Source organism: Cryptotermes secundus, unplaced genomic scaffold (genome assembly GCF_002891405.2).
Source record: "Cryptotermes secundus unplaced genomic scaffold, Csec_1.0 scaffold378, whole genome shotgun sequence".
In the NCBI taxonomy this organism is placed as follows: Eukaryota; Metazoa; Arthropoda; class Insecta; order Blattodea; family Kalotermitidae; genus Cryptotermes; species Cryptotermes secundus.
In genome coordinates, this window is record NW_019734966.1 from 342,572 (window position 1) to 361,334 (window position 18,763).

General features: G+C 41.9%; 1 protein-coding gene across 3 annotated transcripts in view; it reads right to left on the reverse strand.

Moving 5' to 3' along the window:
• Positions 1-18,763, reverse strand: part of LOC111869067 (gamma-tubulin complex component 6) — a 55,816-nt gene that overhangs the window by 6,389 nt on the left and 30,664 nt on the right. For all 3 annotated transcript variants that reach the window (XM_023860269.2, XM_023860268.2, XM_023860267.2), the window contains exons 11-13: positions 15,860-16,052; positions 9,629-10,148; positions 1,667-2,038 (exon numbers count right to left, since the gene is read on the reverse strand). In XM_023860269.2, coding sequence (XP_023716037.1) covers positions 1,667-2,038; positions 9,629-10,148; positions 15,860-16,052 — 1,085 coding nt within the window. The remainder of the gene's footprint in view (positions 1-1,666; positions 2,039-9,628; positions 10,149-15,859; positions 16,053-18,763) is intronic.

Below are 18,763 nucleotides of genomic sequence, written 5' to 3' on the forward strand. Positions count from 1 at the left end.
ACCCACATGAGATTGCTGAATCACCACTACACCCACAAAAAGTGGGTGTGTGCTGCACCATTTCTGGTTTACGAATCATTGGACCGATCTTCAACGTGACCATGGACAGCACCTTATACTGCTGTATTTTTTACGATTTCATGAAGCAGCTGGATGATGTGGAACTTACACAGGGTTATTTTCAGCAGGATTCAGCGACGTGCCACACGTCCAACATGTCCATGGAACTGATTGAGAGCTTCTTCCCCAATAGCGTCATCCTTAAAAGATGTGGCGCCCAAAATCCCCCGACCTTACCAGCCCGGATTTTTTTCTCTGGGGTTTACTGAAGGACAGGGTGTATGCAAACAAACCGCGTATGTTACAGGATTTAAAGGACAACATTTCAGCTGATATCAGGAACATCACTGAAGAAACACTGCAGCGAGTCATGGTGAATATGCAAACGCGGGCGGAGGCATGCCTACTTGAAAACGTCGGACACTTTCAACACCTGCTCTGATCACAGCACACAATCCAAGATAAGATATGTGTAAATTACTTTAATATCTGAATGGTATATTTTATATTACAGCTCATTTCATCAGGCTGGTTCTATATGAATCACCCTGTAGTTGAGTGGCTGTCTCATTCTTTCTTTGAGTCATGATGATGGGGTTCAGTTGAGTAGATATTGTGTGTAGGGGCTGTATGACTTAGTAACACATCATTAACGAAAATTCAATAGAAGTTGCATACTTTGATGGCAGTCCATGTCAATTTCATATAACAGTATATTGGGAAAATGAACCTTATGAGAACAGATTCTCTGATATTTAAAGAACCACATGAGAAAATAGTTATCTGCCGACTATCACAAATCGAGAGGCTAATGGAATAAAGTGAAGAAGTGACTGTACACCATATGAAAATTACTGGAATGAAATAAATTCAAACTCGTAACATATTTCATCTGATGTGTAATGGCACACACAGCAACAGTCAGAACTCAGGCTCTGGCTCCACTTGGGCATGAGGCTCAGAGACACATCACAATATGTTCAGTGTGGGGTGAAGCCCTCTTCATTTGCATTTGAATGTGCCATAGCTCAGGCAATTACCTGCCTTCTATTACAGCTGTCTGGGTTCAATTCTCGGTCAGTTCATGTGGGATCTATTGTATTCAAAGTGGCATCAAAAAGTTTCTCTCCAATGCTTTTGTTTCTACCATAAATTATCATTCAACCAGTGCTTTACTGTTCTCATCTGGGTCTGGTACAATGGGCCATTTATAGCCAAGGTACTAAGCGATTCAAGTCTTATCCCAGTCTAAGACTAAATAAATCCATCTATATGTACAAGATAGCACAGGATATATTATTGTCATTACACAATTTCAAGCTACCACAGCAACAAATTACTGAGTAATAACATGTTACGGTAAGTTATGTAGCAGGTTACGAATGAGTGAGCAGCCTGTTGTTTCAATGCATCATATCCATCCTGTCAGTAGTGGTAATATTTTGATGTGAATATGTGAAGTGTAGTATACTATATAAAGGAGAGAGTTTTATGACTCGCTATTTCTGTGTGACATATTCAAAGAAGGTGACATTAAACCTAAGCCTCAATCTGGTGTAGGAACATGCATGCACATGTGTACCGTGTAACATTCAAGGATAATTACCTGAATCTTCAGTGGAATGAGGATGGACTTCCGCAAAATGACATTAATGGAAGACATGTCAGCACTATCAACATCCACTGCTGACACTGACGTTGAGTTCTTCATGGGGTGAATGACGCTGTCAGTAATATTTACAAGGGGCACATCCTCTAGAGACATCTGCAGTCTACAAATGAACCTCTGATCTGTCCCTGTGTCTGTTACAGACAATTTTCCGTTTGTCGATATGGGTGTGTCTACATTTATGACAGATGACTTGCTGTCTGTTGGCAATGTAGTGTGGCTTTCTGATTCTGCAATGGTTGTTCCAGACAATGTATTGCTGTTCACACTCTCTGCAACATTTGTAGGAGAGATTTGTGGCTCCAGCACCTGAAAATAAAACAATTGATTGGAAGACACTGCTTGCACGCACACACACACACACACACGCACGCACACATTGGTGAGACTGTTGCAAGTGATGAGAAGAGCTTGGCAGATGGCATGAAGATCAGCACTATACATGCTATTAAAGATATGGAGTAGGTATTTGAAGTCTTGGCCCTCATACATGAAAGCACAGCCAGCTCATCCTCAAACAAATGACCCATCAGTATAAACCACCATGTAGTCCAGATAAGTGGAGGTGACCTCAATAGGGCCAGCAATAAGTAAGAGTAACTGTTTTGCCTCTCATGTGTTCAGTGAGTTGAATGCTGGACATAAAAGAGAACAAGATGGGATACAAGAGAGCCTATTGGGAATAATACATGGCAAGGAAAGATCATGGTGTTCTAGAAGGTGGTAAAAACGTACACCCATAGGCTGAGGGACCCTGATAATCAACTCATACCAGTCGTGGTGGGTGGAATGAAAGACCACACTCTATACAAGAGGTGACAGGGCTATGTTGACAGCTTTGTAGTATAAATGCAAGGAAAGAGAAATGCTCTGCATAGAGAGTGCAGTTTCTTCAGATTCCACATGTAGAATCTTCAGAGGCCTGATGTAGAAGATGCCAGTGGCAAGACGAATCCTGGTGTTACAGACAGTTTAGACACTGCTCAGTCCTCATAAGCCATGGACAGAAAGTGTCCCAATGAGCGTGTCTGATAATGCAGTTCAGATATGAGGGTGCCATGGGACATACTCTGGAAATGTGCAGATTCACAGGGCAGTAAACCACTACTGTGTGAATCTGCAAGGACAGACCATTAAAGGTGGACTGCCAGCTCTGGACTACAGATGACTAGGTCCAGAGCAGAAGAGGTTTCTGTTGTGATGCATAGGAACACCTGTGTTTAAAAGTGGTAAACTGGCACTGGAAACTACTGATCCCCTTCCATCAGTAGCCAGTGATCCCCAAGGAATATTCTTTGAGTAGAAACTGCGAAGGAAAATAAATGGCAGAGGCAACTGAGATATTAGGTTACTCAGATCTACTAGAGCTACACATACTCCCAGTGGCAAATACATATTGCATACAGTAAATGTAAAGATGTGGTAGGTTTAAGCAAATGACAGTGGCCTGTAGTGGAGGATACATACAGTCCTCAGCTAAAATAGATGTCTTTCCTTTTGCCCTGTCACCGTCAAGGTGATCATAACAGTGAGAAAAATAACCATGAATGTTTAATGTGGTAGGGGGGCTGGAGATGAGTTGCCTGAAGACAGATGATGCCTGTGTCCCGGTATCAGATTTGAGCCTGTGAGGGAACATTGTATGGAATCCATTGACATTCCAGTGAAGTAGATCCAAGAGGAATGGTCAAAAGGAATAGCAGAGGCAGTTAAAAGACTAAAGCACTTTTATGAGACATCATCAGGGTTTCCCTCTGTGCTTACTTCCTGAGGTGCAAGAGTTGTCACCTGCTGATTCTGACATATCAGACTGCGACTCAGACCGTCAGGTATGGATGCAGTCTAAGCATGCCTCTCCTGATTACTCAATCAAGTCTGGGAACAGAAAATTCTGTCTTGTTATGACAGGTTTCCAGTGCACACCAAAGAGCCATCTAGACTTGGCTGTTTTTGTACCCATGCTGTGCACTGATGTTTGATGAGGATGCATCCAACTTTGAAGGCCAGCAGAATTAAGAAAATATCCTGTGTGGATATCTTGGCCTTGGTGGTAACTATTGCATGGGATTTGGTTGTGCCTATTGTAGTGTTATGGGTGGTGCGTTTGTGTTGCTCCATCTTCTCCTTGAGAACAACTGGCAATGGACACATATGATTGGCTCTCAGCTTCTTGTTTGCTCTCCAGGAACTTCTTTCAGGCATCCACAAAGTAGAGACTGTCCTTCACCCTAAGTTCCTCATAGCTTTCTCACCTGGGATATTTCCTGTCACCCAATGCATGGACTCCAGTGCAGTTAATGCAGAGAAATTGACCAGAATAAGGAGTCTCACCATGTCCATTCTCATCACTGCTGCTACACCCAAGGCTGGAGGCACACTGCTGTTGTGCATGCCCAAACTTCTGACACCAGAAACATCACACAAGGTTTAGGATGTAGAGGTGGGCTGATACTCATACCCAAACACTGCTGTGCTTAGAAGGGTCAGAACGTAAGAAGTTAGAAATACTGTTCAAAGATGGAACAGTTTACCATTCCTCTTCCTGACTGTTCAGTATGCCTTTCAAACAAACAGGTTCAGAAGCGAGTACTGGATCTCCTCGTCTGACACACCACCAAGGGATTCTGTCGTCACTATTCCTTGGGATGAGATGAGGACAAGTGTCTCTCAAACATGCTCAAGATGGGGGCCGAGATTTTCCTTAAGGAGAGTCTCAGCCTGATTTTCGTCGGACACACCAACCTTCAAACAAGTTGCATTACTAAGCTTTCCAGCAATGCTCTCACAGAGGTTTTTGGGTGTAAAATGGGTTTGTCTTGTATGCTTTTATTTGGGTCCTCAAGTTCAAATGTATTGAGTCACAGGGCCAGTATCTTGAATGAAACAGTTTCAGAGCAGGTTTTGGCATTCACATATATTTTTCTTATAATCTTTCATTAGGTGTGTAGGACCATGATGAAAAGGGCCTCCTTTTGGAATGGTTGGCACCAGCCTGCCACTGGGATAGAGGAGATACATACCCAAAGTCTTCCAGTCTGGGCTGACATGGGGTTCTCTGCCATGACCCCTATTACAAGAAATACCTCAAATTACGCTTCTGGGGTATGCCCTTACCATGGATATAACAGCCCATGGCTCCCCACTCTATGCCATGTAGACATGCATATGCAGCCCTACACACCTTCAGGGAACTTGCAGGTGATGACATTGCAGCTTTCAGCCAGCAGTAACATCAGAATGACACAGTCAGACCAACAGTAATAAGACTGTCAGTGGCTATACCATGTGGGCCCTGAATGAGGCACCATGAGGGTGTACATGACCTATGGTCCAGGCTCTGAACCTGGAACTGCATGTAGGGGCAGTGAGAAAAGTTCATTCAACCTTCATCTCTCGAGTTCCCTGTACAGACACACAAGTTGGAAGTTGTGCTGAAACCATGGGTAAGCATCACAGACATGAGGAAGATTCCTCCTGATGAGTGAGGAGTTGATAACTGTAGGAGACCTTCAACACTAAGAAATAAGTATTACTAGAAGAAGAAAATGAAAACTGTTGTGTCAAACAAAAATACATGTGGCGAAACCAATACAAAGATGAGGATGCTGTGGTAGGCATTCGGCATGCAATGGGAGTCAGTGAGGAAGAAGGAAGAGTTGATTACAGAATGGTATAGATGATGCAAGAAAATGTAGATGGCAAAAATGAGGGAAAAGAACACCTGAGAGCCCCCTCTGCAACCCCCCCTCCCATCAGAATGAGGGCCAACTCACCTCAAGAGGGCTCCTAGTGTGATTAGTGTTATCTTCCTGAACTTAATACCTCTGCAGTTTTATTTAGAGAAAACAGTCCCCATAAATTAGTGTAATTTAATAACAACTGTTAGACCTGTTTTTGAGAAATTCAGTATTTTCTTATTTTGTGACTCACATGAAGGCCTCTTATTTTTGGAGCTAGAATGTTCAGGCACTAATATGATGAAGAAACTCTCAAATACTGAACATGAATGAAATCCACTCTGTTGTTCAAGTGCTAGCAAGGGGCATATCCACATGGGCAGACAGCGTCCCAAAAACCACTTCTCGGTGTATGTGTGCATGTGTGTGTGTGAAAACAGGTCACTCCATCAGAATCATGACAGATATTACTTCACCATCACAACATTTTATCATATCAACATACATGAGAAAGTACTAGTCAGGGGAGTTACTCGTCATGCTGTCTGATTATGACAGAAGAAGGTTGTCAAACAGCATGGACACCTTTACACACAAAGAAAACACACAAACTGAATGCATGGGAAAGTTTCTAAGAATTCCAGATATGGTAATAAAGAGAAATATATCCAGTGGTCCTGTAGGGAACTGAACACTGATAACTTCAGGGTAAATGCAATCAGATGCTTTTTGCTGTACATGAATTGATTCATATGGAACCACAGGACAAATATTTAAACTCATACTTGTTTCTATATGCTGATGTCCTGTCATCAGAATGCAGCACAAAAGTACTCACAGACACTTAAAAAATTCTAAGTATGGGAATGACAATAACAAATTAAAATTACATTCACAAGGAAGTTAACACCAGATTAAACTAAAAATTGCTTGTTACCATTAAGTTCACAATCTTACATTTTTCTGTCTCTTATCTAAAAATATAACAAAATACACAAAATTATAATTTTAACTACTATTTTATCTGAAAGATAGAGCAAAGATAGAGGGTGTCTGAAAATATGAAGGACAATATTTTGACTATTTATACTCACAATACAGCCCAATTTGACAGGATCAGAGTGTGAACTCTACAGAAGGGGCAGGCATCTGACCAATAATGTTTCACATTGTTCTCCCATCATACCCTGTACCAACCACTTTGCATCTTGAATAGAATTAATTAGTTTGGTGACTGGGAATTACAATAGTCCCTAAGATTTAAGAAATAAAAGTAAAGGTACCAGAGTCATGCAAGAGACTTGCAAATAGAACAATACATACGAGTGTTTCATTACACTTCTGATACCTATACAGGTGGGAAAATCAACTAATCACAATTTTTACATGGGTACCTTGAAGTGACAATGATCTGTCAGTAGACCAGTCACTGGGGTTTTAAAGGGTTCCCACTTCTTTCCCAGTTGTCTGGCCAATATACCAGGATAAGCTTTTCATGTCTACCCAGTTACAGATTTCCAACATTCCATTTGTCACCTATCCCTGCAATTTCTTATAGTCCATCTGACAGTCCCATCAAGATACTCTGGTCTAGTAAATAGTTTGAGGTCCCTGGTTTGCCAATAAGTCGGCCACTTTATTATTTATAGTTTCCTGTGTCCCACCGCCCATGTCAGTCACACCGTTCTCCATCATTAGACAGCTGTGAATGAATTCAGAGTTAATTTCATATGAGCCAAGCACTTCTGGTATAGTCTGCCCATCAAACAGAATGCAGATGTTCTTATTCTTACAACTTTTGTTTACACTGCCCATAATATATAGCCTGATAGCACTTACAGGACTCCCTCACATTACAGACGAGATGCACTCTTGAGTGCATGCTCTGAAATCCCATACTGTGAACCCTATTTTCCTGTTAACTCCCATTTTGCAAGTGCCGATGCTTGTACATTTCATCAAGTTCCACATCTAACTCCTTTCTGTGCTCTGTTTGGTGCACCACTAGTACCTGATGGGCTGTTTCCAGTTATCTCAAATAAGGGTAAATCCGCTGCACACTCAAACATTAGATGGGAACACCAACCACACTATCATTCTCCCTCTTCAGTTACTGCCACGTGCATAGGACAGCCAATGGCCATATTTTGATATGCCTCCAATGCCTGTGCATAGGCCTTCCAGTGACCATATCTTGCTGTCTCCGGTACCTCTGCATAAGCCAGTCAGTGGCCATATCTTGATATGCCTCCAATGCCTGTGCATAGGCCTTCCAGTGACCATATCTCGCTGTCTCCAATACCTGTGCATAGGACAGCCAATGGCCATATCTTGATATGCCTCAAATGTCTGTGCATAGGCCTGCCAGTGGCCATATCTTGCCATCTCCAGTACCTCTTCATAAGCCAGTCAGTGGCCATATCTTGATATGCCTCCAATGCCTGTGCATAGGCCTTCCAGTGACCATATCTCGCTGTCTCCAATACCTGTGCATAGGAGAGCCAATGGCCATATCTTGATATGCCCCCAATGTCTGTGCATAGGCCTGCCAGTGGCCATATCTTGCCATTTCCAGTACCCCTGCACAGGCCAGCTAATGGCCTTATCTTGATATGCCTCCAATGCCTGTGCATAGGCCTTCCAGTGACCATATCTTGCTGTCTCCAGTACCCCTGCATAGGCCAGCTAATGGCCATGTCTTGAAATGTCTCAAATACCTGTGAATAGGCCAGCCAATGTCCATATCTTGCTATGTCTCCAATACCTGTAAACAGGTTAGCCAGCAGCCAAATCTTGCTACATCTCCAATACATGTGTATAGGCTATCTGAATTCAGTAACAATAATTTATTAAGAAAAATACGTTCACATTCTGCATCGTTTATTAAAAAAATTGTAATATTTATTTCAAATTTCCATAAGGGTGAATTCTTGGTCCATATTATGAATTTTATGGTCATCTGTTGTGATTTACTTTATGACACCAGCAGTATACAGGCTATAGAGCATTAAATGACAAAATGATTTATGACAATTGGCAAGGATCTGGAAGGAAGCAGTCACGGTCTAATCAAAATACTATCCCAGAATATCTTGGGTGACTGAGGAAACCCATGGAAAACCCACAGTCAGGACAGCTGGAGTCCTGACTACGATTCAGACTCACTACCTCCTAAATATGCGCTTGAAGCCTTCCCAGTATAGAAACTCATTCAGTTTTGTGGTCATGATTAACAATTTCTGCTCCATGACCCGTTTGGTTCATATACCAGAGAAGTCCCTGTTTCCTCTCAGGACGAAACTGCCCTTGCCATTCACTGCAAGGAGGGAATCTCGGAAGTACTTCCCTACTGCAACTGTATTTGTACCCAATTAGACCACTTTACCATGTTCAGCCCTGCTGGTCATCAACTGAACTCTTGGCTATAGAACTAGGGCAGCAAGTAGTGATGTGTCTTATTACCATGCACTTCCCTCTGAAAATCACTGTCTCCAGCAACAGGTCATAGCACATAAAAATGGGCTGTTAAACCACATAAGAAGAAGGGTGCAACAGTGGCACTGGTTCACAAATACATTTGTGATGACACACTTCTACAGACCCCAATAATTCAAATGTAATGAAAATTTAACATGAAAACATACAGACAATCCACAAACACAGATCAAGACAGCATGTATTATGATCTTGCATTTTTCTTTACATATGTCTTAATTTCAGAATTTTAATTAACTAACTCCACAGAGTAGTCTTCCTTCAAAAGCTGATAATCACATGTCAGATGGAGAAATTATACAAAATTTTAAAAAAGCAGAAGGTTCATTACTCAGGTCATAAAAATCTGCAATTGTCCTCATCCAGTTGAATTATTTCTACCAGATCATTTTAATGTTATCCTCCCATTTATAACAAGATCTGCCAAGTGATTTCTTCCCTTCAGGTTTCCAGATTTAAATTCTGCATGCATTTCTTACTGTGGAATGAATCAAGCATGTCCCACTCAAATCATCATTCATTTTATAATTTAATATTTGGTGAACAAAACACAGTATACAGCTATTCATTATGCAGTTCTCTTCATCGCCCTCTTTGGTACAGACTTTCTCCTACGCAGCCTGCTCTCAAACACCCTCAATCTATATTACTCCCTGAGTGTGAGATATTATGTGGCACAACTGCAGAAAAAAAAAACTTACTGCATTTCCAATGAGATGCTACTTACCACCTCAACCATTTGCTCATCTCTTAGTTTGTTCTGTTCCACCTTGTTGCTCTCGTTATCTGTGACCCCTTCAACAGTGTTTGCACAAGATGGCAACATTTCACTGTCAGTCTTGTTATCATGGCACTGTGTCAAACACACATCAAAATAGCTATTTGTATCAACATTGATTTCTCTGTCACTTGCCTCTGTGTGGCTCTGTACATCACTTAACTTCATTTTGTAATTTGTGATGAATGTGTTCATTGTTTCTGTGTTATTCTGAGTGTCAACATTGTTGTTGCCTGTGTCTTCAGGATCCATTTTGTTAAGGACATTCATGTTGGACAAGTTGCTGTTGATGTCCTGTAGGTCCTCATTGTTGTTAGGACTTCTTATGGTTGTTACAGGTTCAGTATCATTTGACATTAGGTCCAGTCGTTGTTCTTGCAGGTTCATATGCTTAATTCGCCACTCTGCACGCTGGCGGCACTTCTCTGCGACTTCAGAGAGAGAGGAATAATAGCGCACCAAATCAGCTCTACAAAAAAAAACAGACACACACACATACTTACAACTGCTTTCAGAATGTACCAAGTGGGCAGCATGCAAAGCAAGAGACAAGCACTAGACATGATTTTAAGCTTCTACAGCAATGAAGTCTTTTCAGGCAATCAACTCCTGATGATGGAAATGAAGACAATCTCTGAAATGTTGGATACTAATTCCATACTGGTACAGCTGAGCACCTGAGATGACTCCATAAAATAAAATAAACTACAACATATGGCAAAAAAACTCATACATACAAACACACATGCATCCACACAAACAAGTTAGATGCATTTTGTTTGGTCTGTTTATTTAGTTCATAATGCTATCAGTATCTCAGATCAGGATGACCAGTTTCTTGATTGAGATTCAAATTGAGCACCTCCTGAACATAGTGTTACCTCTAAACTAACTGAGCAGTCATTTTTACTAACTGTATGTTCCCAAAATTGTATTCAATAATACGTGGGGCAATCCAAAAGTTTCCGAAATTTGAATTTTGCCCGTGAATGGTTATGAGTACATCAAAATACCGCTAGGTGTCTCCTCACACATCCTTCTTGAATCAGTGTGGCAAGCGGCGTCGAGTTGAGTGGTTGGGTTTATTGTTGGTGAACGTATTTCCATTGTTGTGTTTCCGTGACTTTGCGGTTTTGCGATGGCTGACCTGAGAGAGCAGCGTGTCTGTATAAAGTTTTGTTTCAAGCTTGGGAAAACCGCTGCAGAAACACACCAAATGTTGAAGCAAGCTTTTGGTGAAAACAGTTTAGGCCAGACACAAACTTACAACTGGTATAAGCAGTTTAAAAACGGCCGAACATTGACTGATGATGATGATGATCGTTCGGGACAGCCGTCAACTGGCAAAACACCAGAAAATGTGACAAAAGTTATGGATCTGATTCTGCAAGATCATAGACTGACCATCCAAGACTCTGTAACACATTGGGACTAAGTTATGGTACATATCAATGAATTTTGTCAGAGGAACTGAACATGAGGAGGATTGCGGCGAAGTTTGTGCCACGACTGCTGCAAAATGAACAGAAGCAGCATCGCTTGGAAGTCTGCAGGGAACTTCAGCAACAGCTTCAAGAGGATCCAAACTTTCTTTTGAAGGTTGTCATTCATGACGAACGTTGGGTTTATAGCTACGACTCTGAAAGCAAGCAGCAATCATCGCAATGGAAGAGCCCTTCTTCACCTCAGCCAAAACAAGCTCGACAAGTCAAGAGCACCATTAAGTCCATGGTGATCTTTTTTCTGATATTGATGGGATTGTTCATAAGGAGTTCGTCCCTCCTGGTCAGACAGTCAATAAAGAGTTCTATCGCGATGTTCTAAGGTGTTTGAGGGAGAACATGAGGAGAAAACATCCAGAGAAGTGGCGCACGAATGACTGGGTACTCCACCATGACAACGCACGACCGCATACGGCTTACATTGTGCAGGAATGTTTGGCTAAAAACAAGATGGCAGTTGTTCCCCACCCACCGTACTCGCCAGACTTAGCTCCATGCGACTTCTTTCTCTTCCCCAAGTTGAAAATCAAGTTGAAGGGGCGAAGATTTGATACAGTTGAGGAAATTCAAGCGGAAACTCAGACGGTACTAAACACCCTAACAAAGATAGACTTCCAGGATGCATTTGAAAAGTGGCAGAAATGCTGGGATTGGTGTATGCGCTCCCAAGGGGACTCCTTTGAAGGTGATGATGCAGAATAAGATCTAGGTAAGATATAATAGTTTTTATTAATATATTTCGGGAACTTTTGGATTGCACCACGTAAATAAAATGTTGATCAAATGCTACCCTTTTTATATTGTGATATGACAAAACAGTTTAACAAGAGACATCATTCTTTGCTAGTTGATGACAGAGCAAACATGCTGCTACATCATCAAACAAGTGAGCTGTTGCTACACAATGAACAAACACACTACAATTGAAGAAATTCTGGTGGCAGTTTTCTGTGTGGTCTGAGGGGAGGCCATACAGTGACAGCCAGTAGTTGGAGTTGGAGCAATAAGTTAGTTCTAGAGTTCAGTCATGAGTTAGTAGTTAGTTGTGAGATGAGAGATGGTGGTGAACCAGAAATGCCATAAGCACAAGAGCAGAGGAATCACCAGTAGTTGGAGTTGGAGCAATAAGTTAGTTCTAGAGTTCAGTCATGAGTTAGTAGTTAGTTGTGAGATGAGAGATGGTGGTGAACCAGAAATGCCATAAGCACAAGAGCAGAGGAATCACCATTGCTGGGAACCATAACCAAGCAACAACTAGTGAAGACTATAACAGAAAGAGACAGTGTGTGGTACAATGATTTGTCAAGTGTGTAAATTAGGGACAGTCTTATTAATTAATTTAGTTACAAGTTACACATGTTCAATAAACCCAGTTGCCAATCCAAACCTTGTGTCTAGTCATTAACACATGGTAAATGGTGTCAGAAGTGGGATTTATTGGATTAGTTGGACTGCACTCAAGACTGTATTGATTAGTCGTACCATCATACCATGAAAAAGGAACAAATGATGGAACACCTGCTGGCCAAGATGGATTCTGACAGACAAGATGAGAGCTGAAATAAAAACCAACCAAGAAGAAATGAAAGCCAGTCAAGTAGAGATGAAGGTTGGCTAAGAACAGATGAGAGCTCAGATGAAGGCTGACCAAGAACATATGAAAGCTGAAATGAAAACCAACTAAGAAAAGATGAAGGCCAATGTGGATGCTGCCATGACAATCAATCAAAAAGCAATGGCAGCCATTCAAGAAAAGACAGAGGCTAACCAAAAGAGGATGGATAATATTCAAAAAAAGATGGAGGCTGCAATAACCACCATTTGGTCCAAAATGGAAGAGACCATCATAAGACAGGTGGAAAAAATCCTGTTGTGCATCAACCATTAGGGACACAGTCTCTGCGATTAACTGAATGTGATGATGGATGGAAAGCAACTGGGGTTACTAGAGTCCCTCGATAAGTGCATATGAAGCTTCCTCAAGAAGACACAGGACACAATGAAGGACCTTCATGAGGAGATAGCAGGCATGAAGAAGCTTCATGAAGAGTTAGAACTTAAAATCCTAGAGAGCCAACTGACATACAAACAACAAGGACCCTAATAGAGAACACGTGGCATGAACTTCAAGATTTCATCCACATGGCGAGAGTCGGAAACATAGCTAAAAGAAGTCAAGGTCTAAGTGGCACAAGGAGTTCATGGCAGTACACGAACAGATGCTGGCAGAGTACAGACATCAAAATTTGATGGGTCAACAGCCTGGCCTGTGTTCCACCACCAAGACACCATGGCAGGACACCATAAGTGGGCACCCTGCATAAAAGCCATGCATCTGCTTGCTGCCCAGTGAGGCCAAGTTTCCGATGCTCTCCATGGAGTTCCTAGAGAAGCGACATATGAGGAGACCATCAAGGCCCTTGAGAACTGCTTTGGTGATCAGCACCTGGCCAAAGCACACTGCAGTCAGCTGAAGACAAGGACCCAAGTGCTAGTGTGTCCTTGCAAGAGTCTGCCATCAGTATTGAACAGTCAGCCCACTGCATCTATCCTGCACTACCTAAGGACCACTAAGGAGGGAAGCAGGCGGGGCATCCCCCAAAGGTGTAGGAGACCCAGATATAAAAATACAGCTGCTACATCATCGAACAAGTGAGCTGTTGCCAGGCAATGAATAAACATGTAACAATAGAAGAACTGTTGGTGGCAGTGATTTCCATGTGGTCTGACCTCAGGCTATATAGTGACACCCAGCAGGCCAGAGTTGTTAGCCATGTATGTGAGTGAGTGCTCTGAAGGCTCCATGACCTATCAGAGAGTAAACCATTGTCGTAAGTCCCATGGAACTTGAAACCAAGAAACACTGTGCAGGCCATGACCAGCAGCAATTTAGCAATCAGTCAGTGAGTGAGTACTATGGTGCAACAAATGTAGCACCTACAGAAACACTGACCCCTCCCCTTGTTGAAGAGGAGGCCCCACTTTTAAACATGCACATGTCTAGAAGAGAACAAAAATCTTGGCCATAGAGCTAGACAAGACCTGAAGCCAAGAATGACTGAGCTGGCAAGGGTCAGCAGCAGAAATTTAACCAACTGACTGAATGACCAGTGAACCAATAGTTGGAGGTGGAGCAGTGAGTTACTGAGAGTTAGTTCAGCCACGAGTTAGTAGGCAACTGTGAGATGATAGCCAGCCAGCAACACCGTAAGCACAAGAGCAGAAGAATCTTCACTGTTGGGAACCATAACCAAACAACAACTTGTGAATACTATTAAAGATGGAGATAGCATGTGCTATAGTCATTTGTTAAGTGTCTAGATTAGGGATAGTGTTATCATTGTAGTTACTAGTGCTCAATAAATCCAATTACCAATCCAAACCCATGTCTAGCCACTAACACATGACAATATGATCTTGTGACAGATAAATACAATGCACCAAGTCTAATTTAAAAATATAAATAAGTGGCTTTACTTATAGGCATTTTTCTGTTCTCCACCATGATTTCACGATAGTTTGTCAACAATATAAGGTACATTTACTTGGACAAAAGCAAATATGAATAGACTAATGGTAGCTGAAAACAGATTTTAAGAAGTACAGGAGAAACCAGGAAAGAAAATAAGAAATGAAAGAATTACACAGAATTTAAAGTTATATACACTGGAAGATAAAGTAATATGTAACAGAATAAGATGGTACAGGCCTATTTTAAAATAAATGAAGTCTAAATCCCAGCAGTTCTGAATGTCGACACTAAACGGAAAATGACATGAAGACCTACTTCAAGATGGGAACAACCAGTTAGGAAATGTCACACAAAGGGAAGAAAATGGGAGGTAACAGCCTCTCTGTTACCTCCCATTTTCTTCCCTTTGTGTGACATTTCCTAACTGGTTTGAGAAGACAGACAGATGAAGAGGCCTTGTGGGCAGAGAGGGCCACATGAAGGGAAACATCAAGGGAAGAAGAATGGATTACATAATGTAAAATGGCAGGATCCTGCTTAATGTTGGCGGCATATTTCAAGATACTGTCATGTGTATGAGTGAATATAGACAGGGTTTGAACTGGTAATTGGATTTATTAAACTCTTAGAGAACGTAACTACAAGTACCTATAACACTATTACTAATTCACATAATCTGTAGCTCACTACAGCATGCACAAAGTCTTCTCAGCCTGCTTCATCTTCACAGGCTGTCACCCAGTAATGGCTTCCAAAGCTGTAGCTTCCTCAGCTTCCATGTTCATGCACTTACTGGCCAGTGACTGTCTCACAACTAATTAAACATTAGACTTGACCTGATTATAACACCTCGGCATGGACCAGATAGAAAACACCACTTCCAACAGTTCTTCAATTGTTGTGTCATGCAACTGTCTCATGGACCACACAGAAAACACCTCTTTCCAAATTAGTTCTTTGGTACGGGTTAGCAATCTGTTGCCTAGCAATGGGCATTGTTTACAGTCATTACTTAACAATGGGTCTACATGCTACAATATATTTTGCAGCAGGGGTTAAGAAAAAAGTAGAGAGAACCTCCATACAAGAGATGGTCTTTGGGCTGAAATTTATTGAACAAGAATGCTCACTAAACTCAACATTACTGCATTTGCTTTCACCATGATGGAGATACTAAAATAATGAACTGCTCCATGATACACTCACTTCTCAAACTCCATCCTTCTCGCTGTCTCCTGTTCTAGTTCTGCCTCCTCTTGTGCACGTCGTTCATCTTCTTCCATCTGCTGCTTTTTCTTGGCTGCCTTGTGTGCTTCTGCCATTTCCATTTGCTCTTTCAGCATAGCAAGCTGGGACTGTTTCTCGGCAAGAGCCTGGGACGCTTTCATGTCATGCTCCACTACAATAAAGGGCCAGATTTCAGTGTCCATGCGCTGCACCAAGTTCCACAGTCAGCTGCCAGTTTCCTGGTATTACAGTACAGTCATGAAAGTTCAGGCAAGGATGTGAACATCTACATTGTGTCTACAACTTATCTAAAGATATGTCACCAGACAGTGACGTAGACAGTTATATTTTCATCAGAAAGTTACTATATTCTATCTTCAGCATACAACAGGAACCAAAAATGGCGGACTACAGATCACGTTTAACACAAAGACTTGTCTTCCATAAGGTTGCCTACTCAAGGATAACAGATCCTCAAACATGTTCTACACAAGTTTATTGTATAAGTAAAATCCAGCTCCCCAGCCATGAAATACCTAGACTACATGATCTGCCACTGGTAAAGGACAAGTTTGCCCCTTTGCTTAATTAATTAAGCACTGTGTCATGAAGACATATGGGGGAGTGGAGGTGTAGCTCCACCATTCCTGACCTCAGCACTAGCTGGAGGCGAGTAATCAGCTACACACCCTGGCTGCGTTATCCCCGGTCAAACAGCCCCCAGCACCCATCAGATGGGACACTGGTTGGGCCTTAGAGCTGATCTGGATGATGATGATTAATAATCATAAAATAATGAATAATAAAATTAGGAAAAGAATTGATTTTTGAAGTACTTATTATTTGGTTCAAAACTGTTACCATCATGTGTACTTTCCTATAGGCACACAGTAGTGCAGTTGGTGAGGTATTACACTACAAGCTGGAAGGTTGCAGGTTAGATTCCCTATGAGGTTACCGGATTTTTCAGTTGACTTAATACTTCCAGCTGCATTGTGGCCCTGGGGTCAACTCAGCCTCTAACAGAAATAAGTGCCAGGAATCTTCCTGGGGGTAAAGGGCAGTCAGCACATAAGGCTGAAAACCTCAACGCCATCTGTGAGTTCACTGTCTAGAAAATGCAGAAGCCACGACATCTCACAACCCTATGGGCTTCCACGGCCTGTTACAGGGAAAGCTTTACCTTAAAAAAAAGTCCACTTCCCTAACCAATGAAAATCAGGATACATGAAACATAAATTTTGACAGTTGTCTTGGATGTGTGTGAAATATGATCTCATACTTCAAAATAACACAAATTGATTTTAAAAATGTTTGAAACAAAGAGGGGAACAAAGACTTTGGACCTAAAAGAATAAAGTTAATGAGGAATTTAGGATACTGCATATGACTGAACTTCAAGGTGCAGACACAGCCATCTAACATTTGGTAGAAAAAGTGGAAGTCAAGAATTCTTCTAGAAGATATGATGAAGGGCCAAAGAAAGCTTACAGAATTCTGGTGCAGGAACCTTTTGAGAAATAAGCACTTTAAAGACTGAAAACATACCGGAAAGTTAACATTAAGATGGATCTTAAAGATACAAGGTGTGAGAACAGAGGTGAATGGAACTGGCTCAGAAACATGAGTCAGTTTCACTGAAATTCAGAGCCATTCATTACCTGCCCTTTTTAAATAAAGATTATTTTTTCTGCACCATTCAGTATATTCATCAGAACACAAAACATCATTTTATCTGCAATTCACAGTACATACATTAGCACACATAATTAAAAACTTGGTTCAGTAGGTATAATCTTCTGCTTTTATGCATTAGGCCCTCTGGCACATTCCAATTTTTAACTAATTTCTGAAGCTACGAGTCTTACTGCAAACTGGCAGGTGCATGAAAGCTCTCTATTTATTGATGTAGGACAGACATTAGCAAAAAAAGAAGACTGTCTCAAAACATGTACATACATTAAAGAGAGATTATACAAGGTGGTTCAAATATGACCGGGACTGATTTGTGTGTAAACAAGCCGCACTGCGCAGCAGCTGTGCGAACTTGAGAGAGTGAAGCCACAACCTCCACCCTTCCTCCTGTTCAGTCCTGTCTGGGAATTGCTAGAGTGATGAACGAACAGAAGGTATCGCGGAGCGTGGAACAACACACTGTGATCAAATTCCTCATTGGAGAAAATGTACCATCCACTGAAATTCACCACAGACTCCAACAACAATATGGGGAAGGGTGTCTCTCATGGACCCGTGTGTTTGAGTGGTGTAAGTGCTTCAGAGAGGGCAGAGAGTGTGTGGAGAATGAACCGCGTGATCGTTGGCCACAAACATCCATCACCGAGCTAAACATTCATTGTGCAGATGCGCTTATTCGTGAGAATAGGCGCATCACTATCATGGAACTTGGAGCAATGCTGTCCATCAATGTTGGTAGCATAGAAGACATCGTGAAATACCACCTGCACTATGGCAAGGTGAATGCACGGTGGGTACCATGCACTTTGACAGACGTGAACAAAATGGTGTGCGTGCAAGCTGCCAGTCATCTCCTACAGCAGTTTGAAGAGGAAGGTGATGCATTTTTGAAGTCTACAGTGACCACCGATGAGACATGGGTGCACTCCTTCATTCCCGAGTCCCAGCAGTCATCATGCGAGTGGTGGCATACCAGTTCTCCCAAAAGCCAAGAGAGCAAGGAGGAGCCGTTCGGCAGGAAAAGTGATGGCAACGTTCTTCTGGGACTGGCAGGGGGTTATCCATGTAGACTTTCTAACAGATGCCAGAACAGTCAATGCAGCTTATTACTCAGACCTCATGGCAACAGACGTGAAGGAAAAGTTCCGATCTAAGCGGAAGACAGGTGGAAAGCGGGTAGCCTTCCTT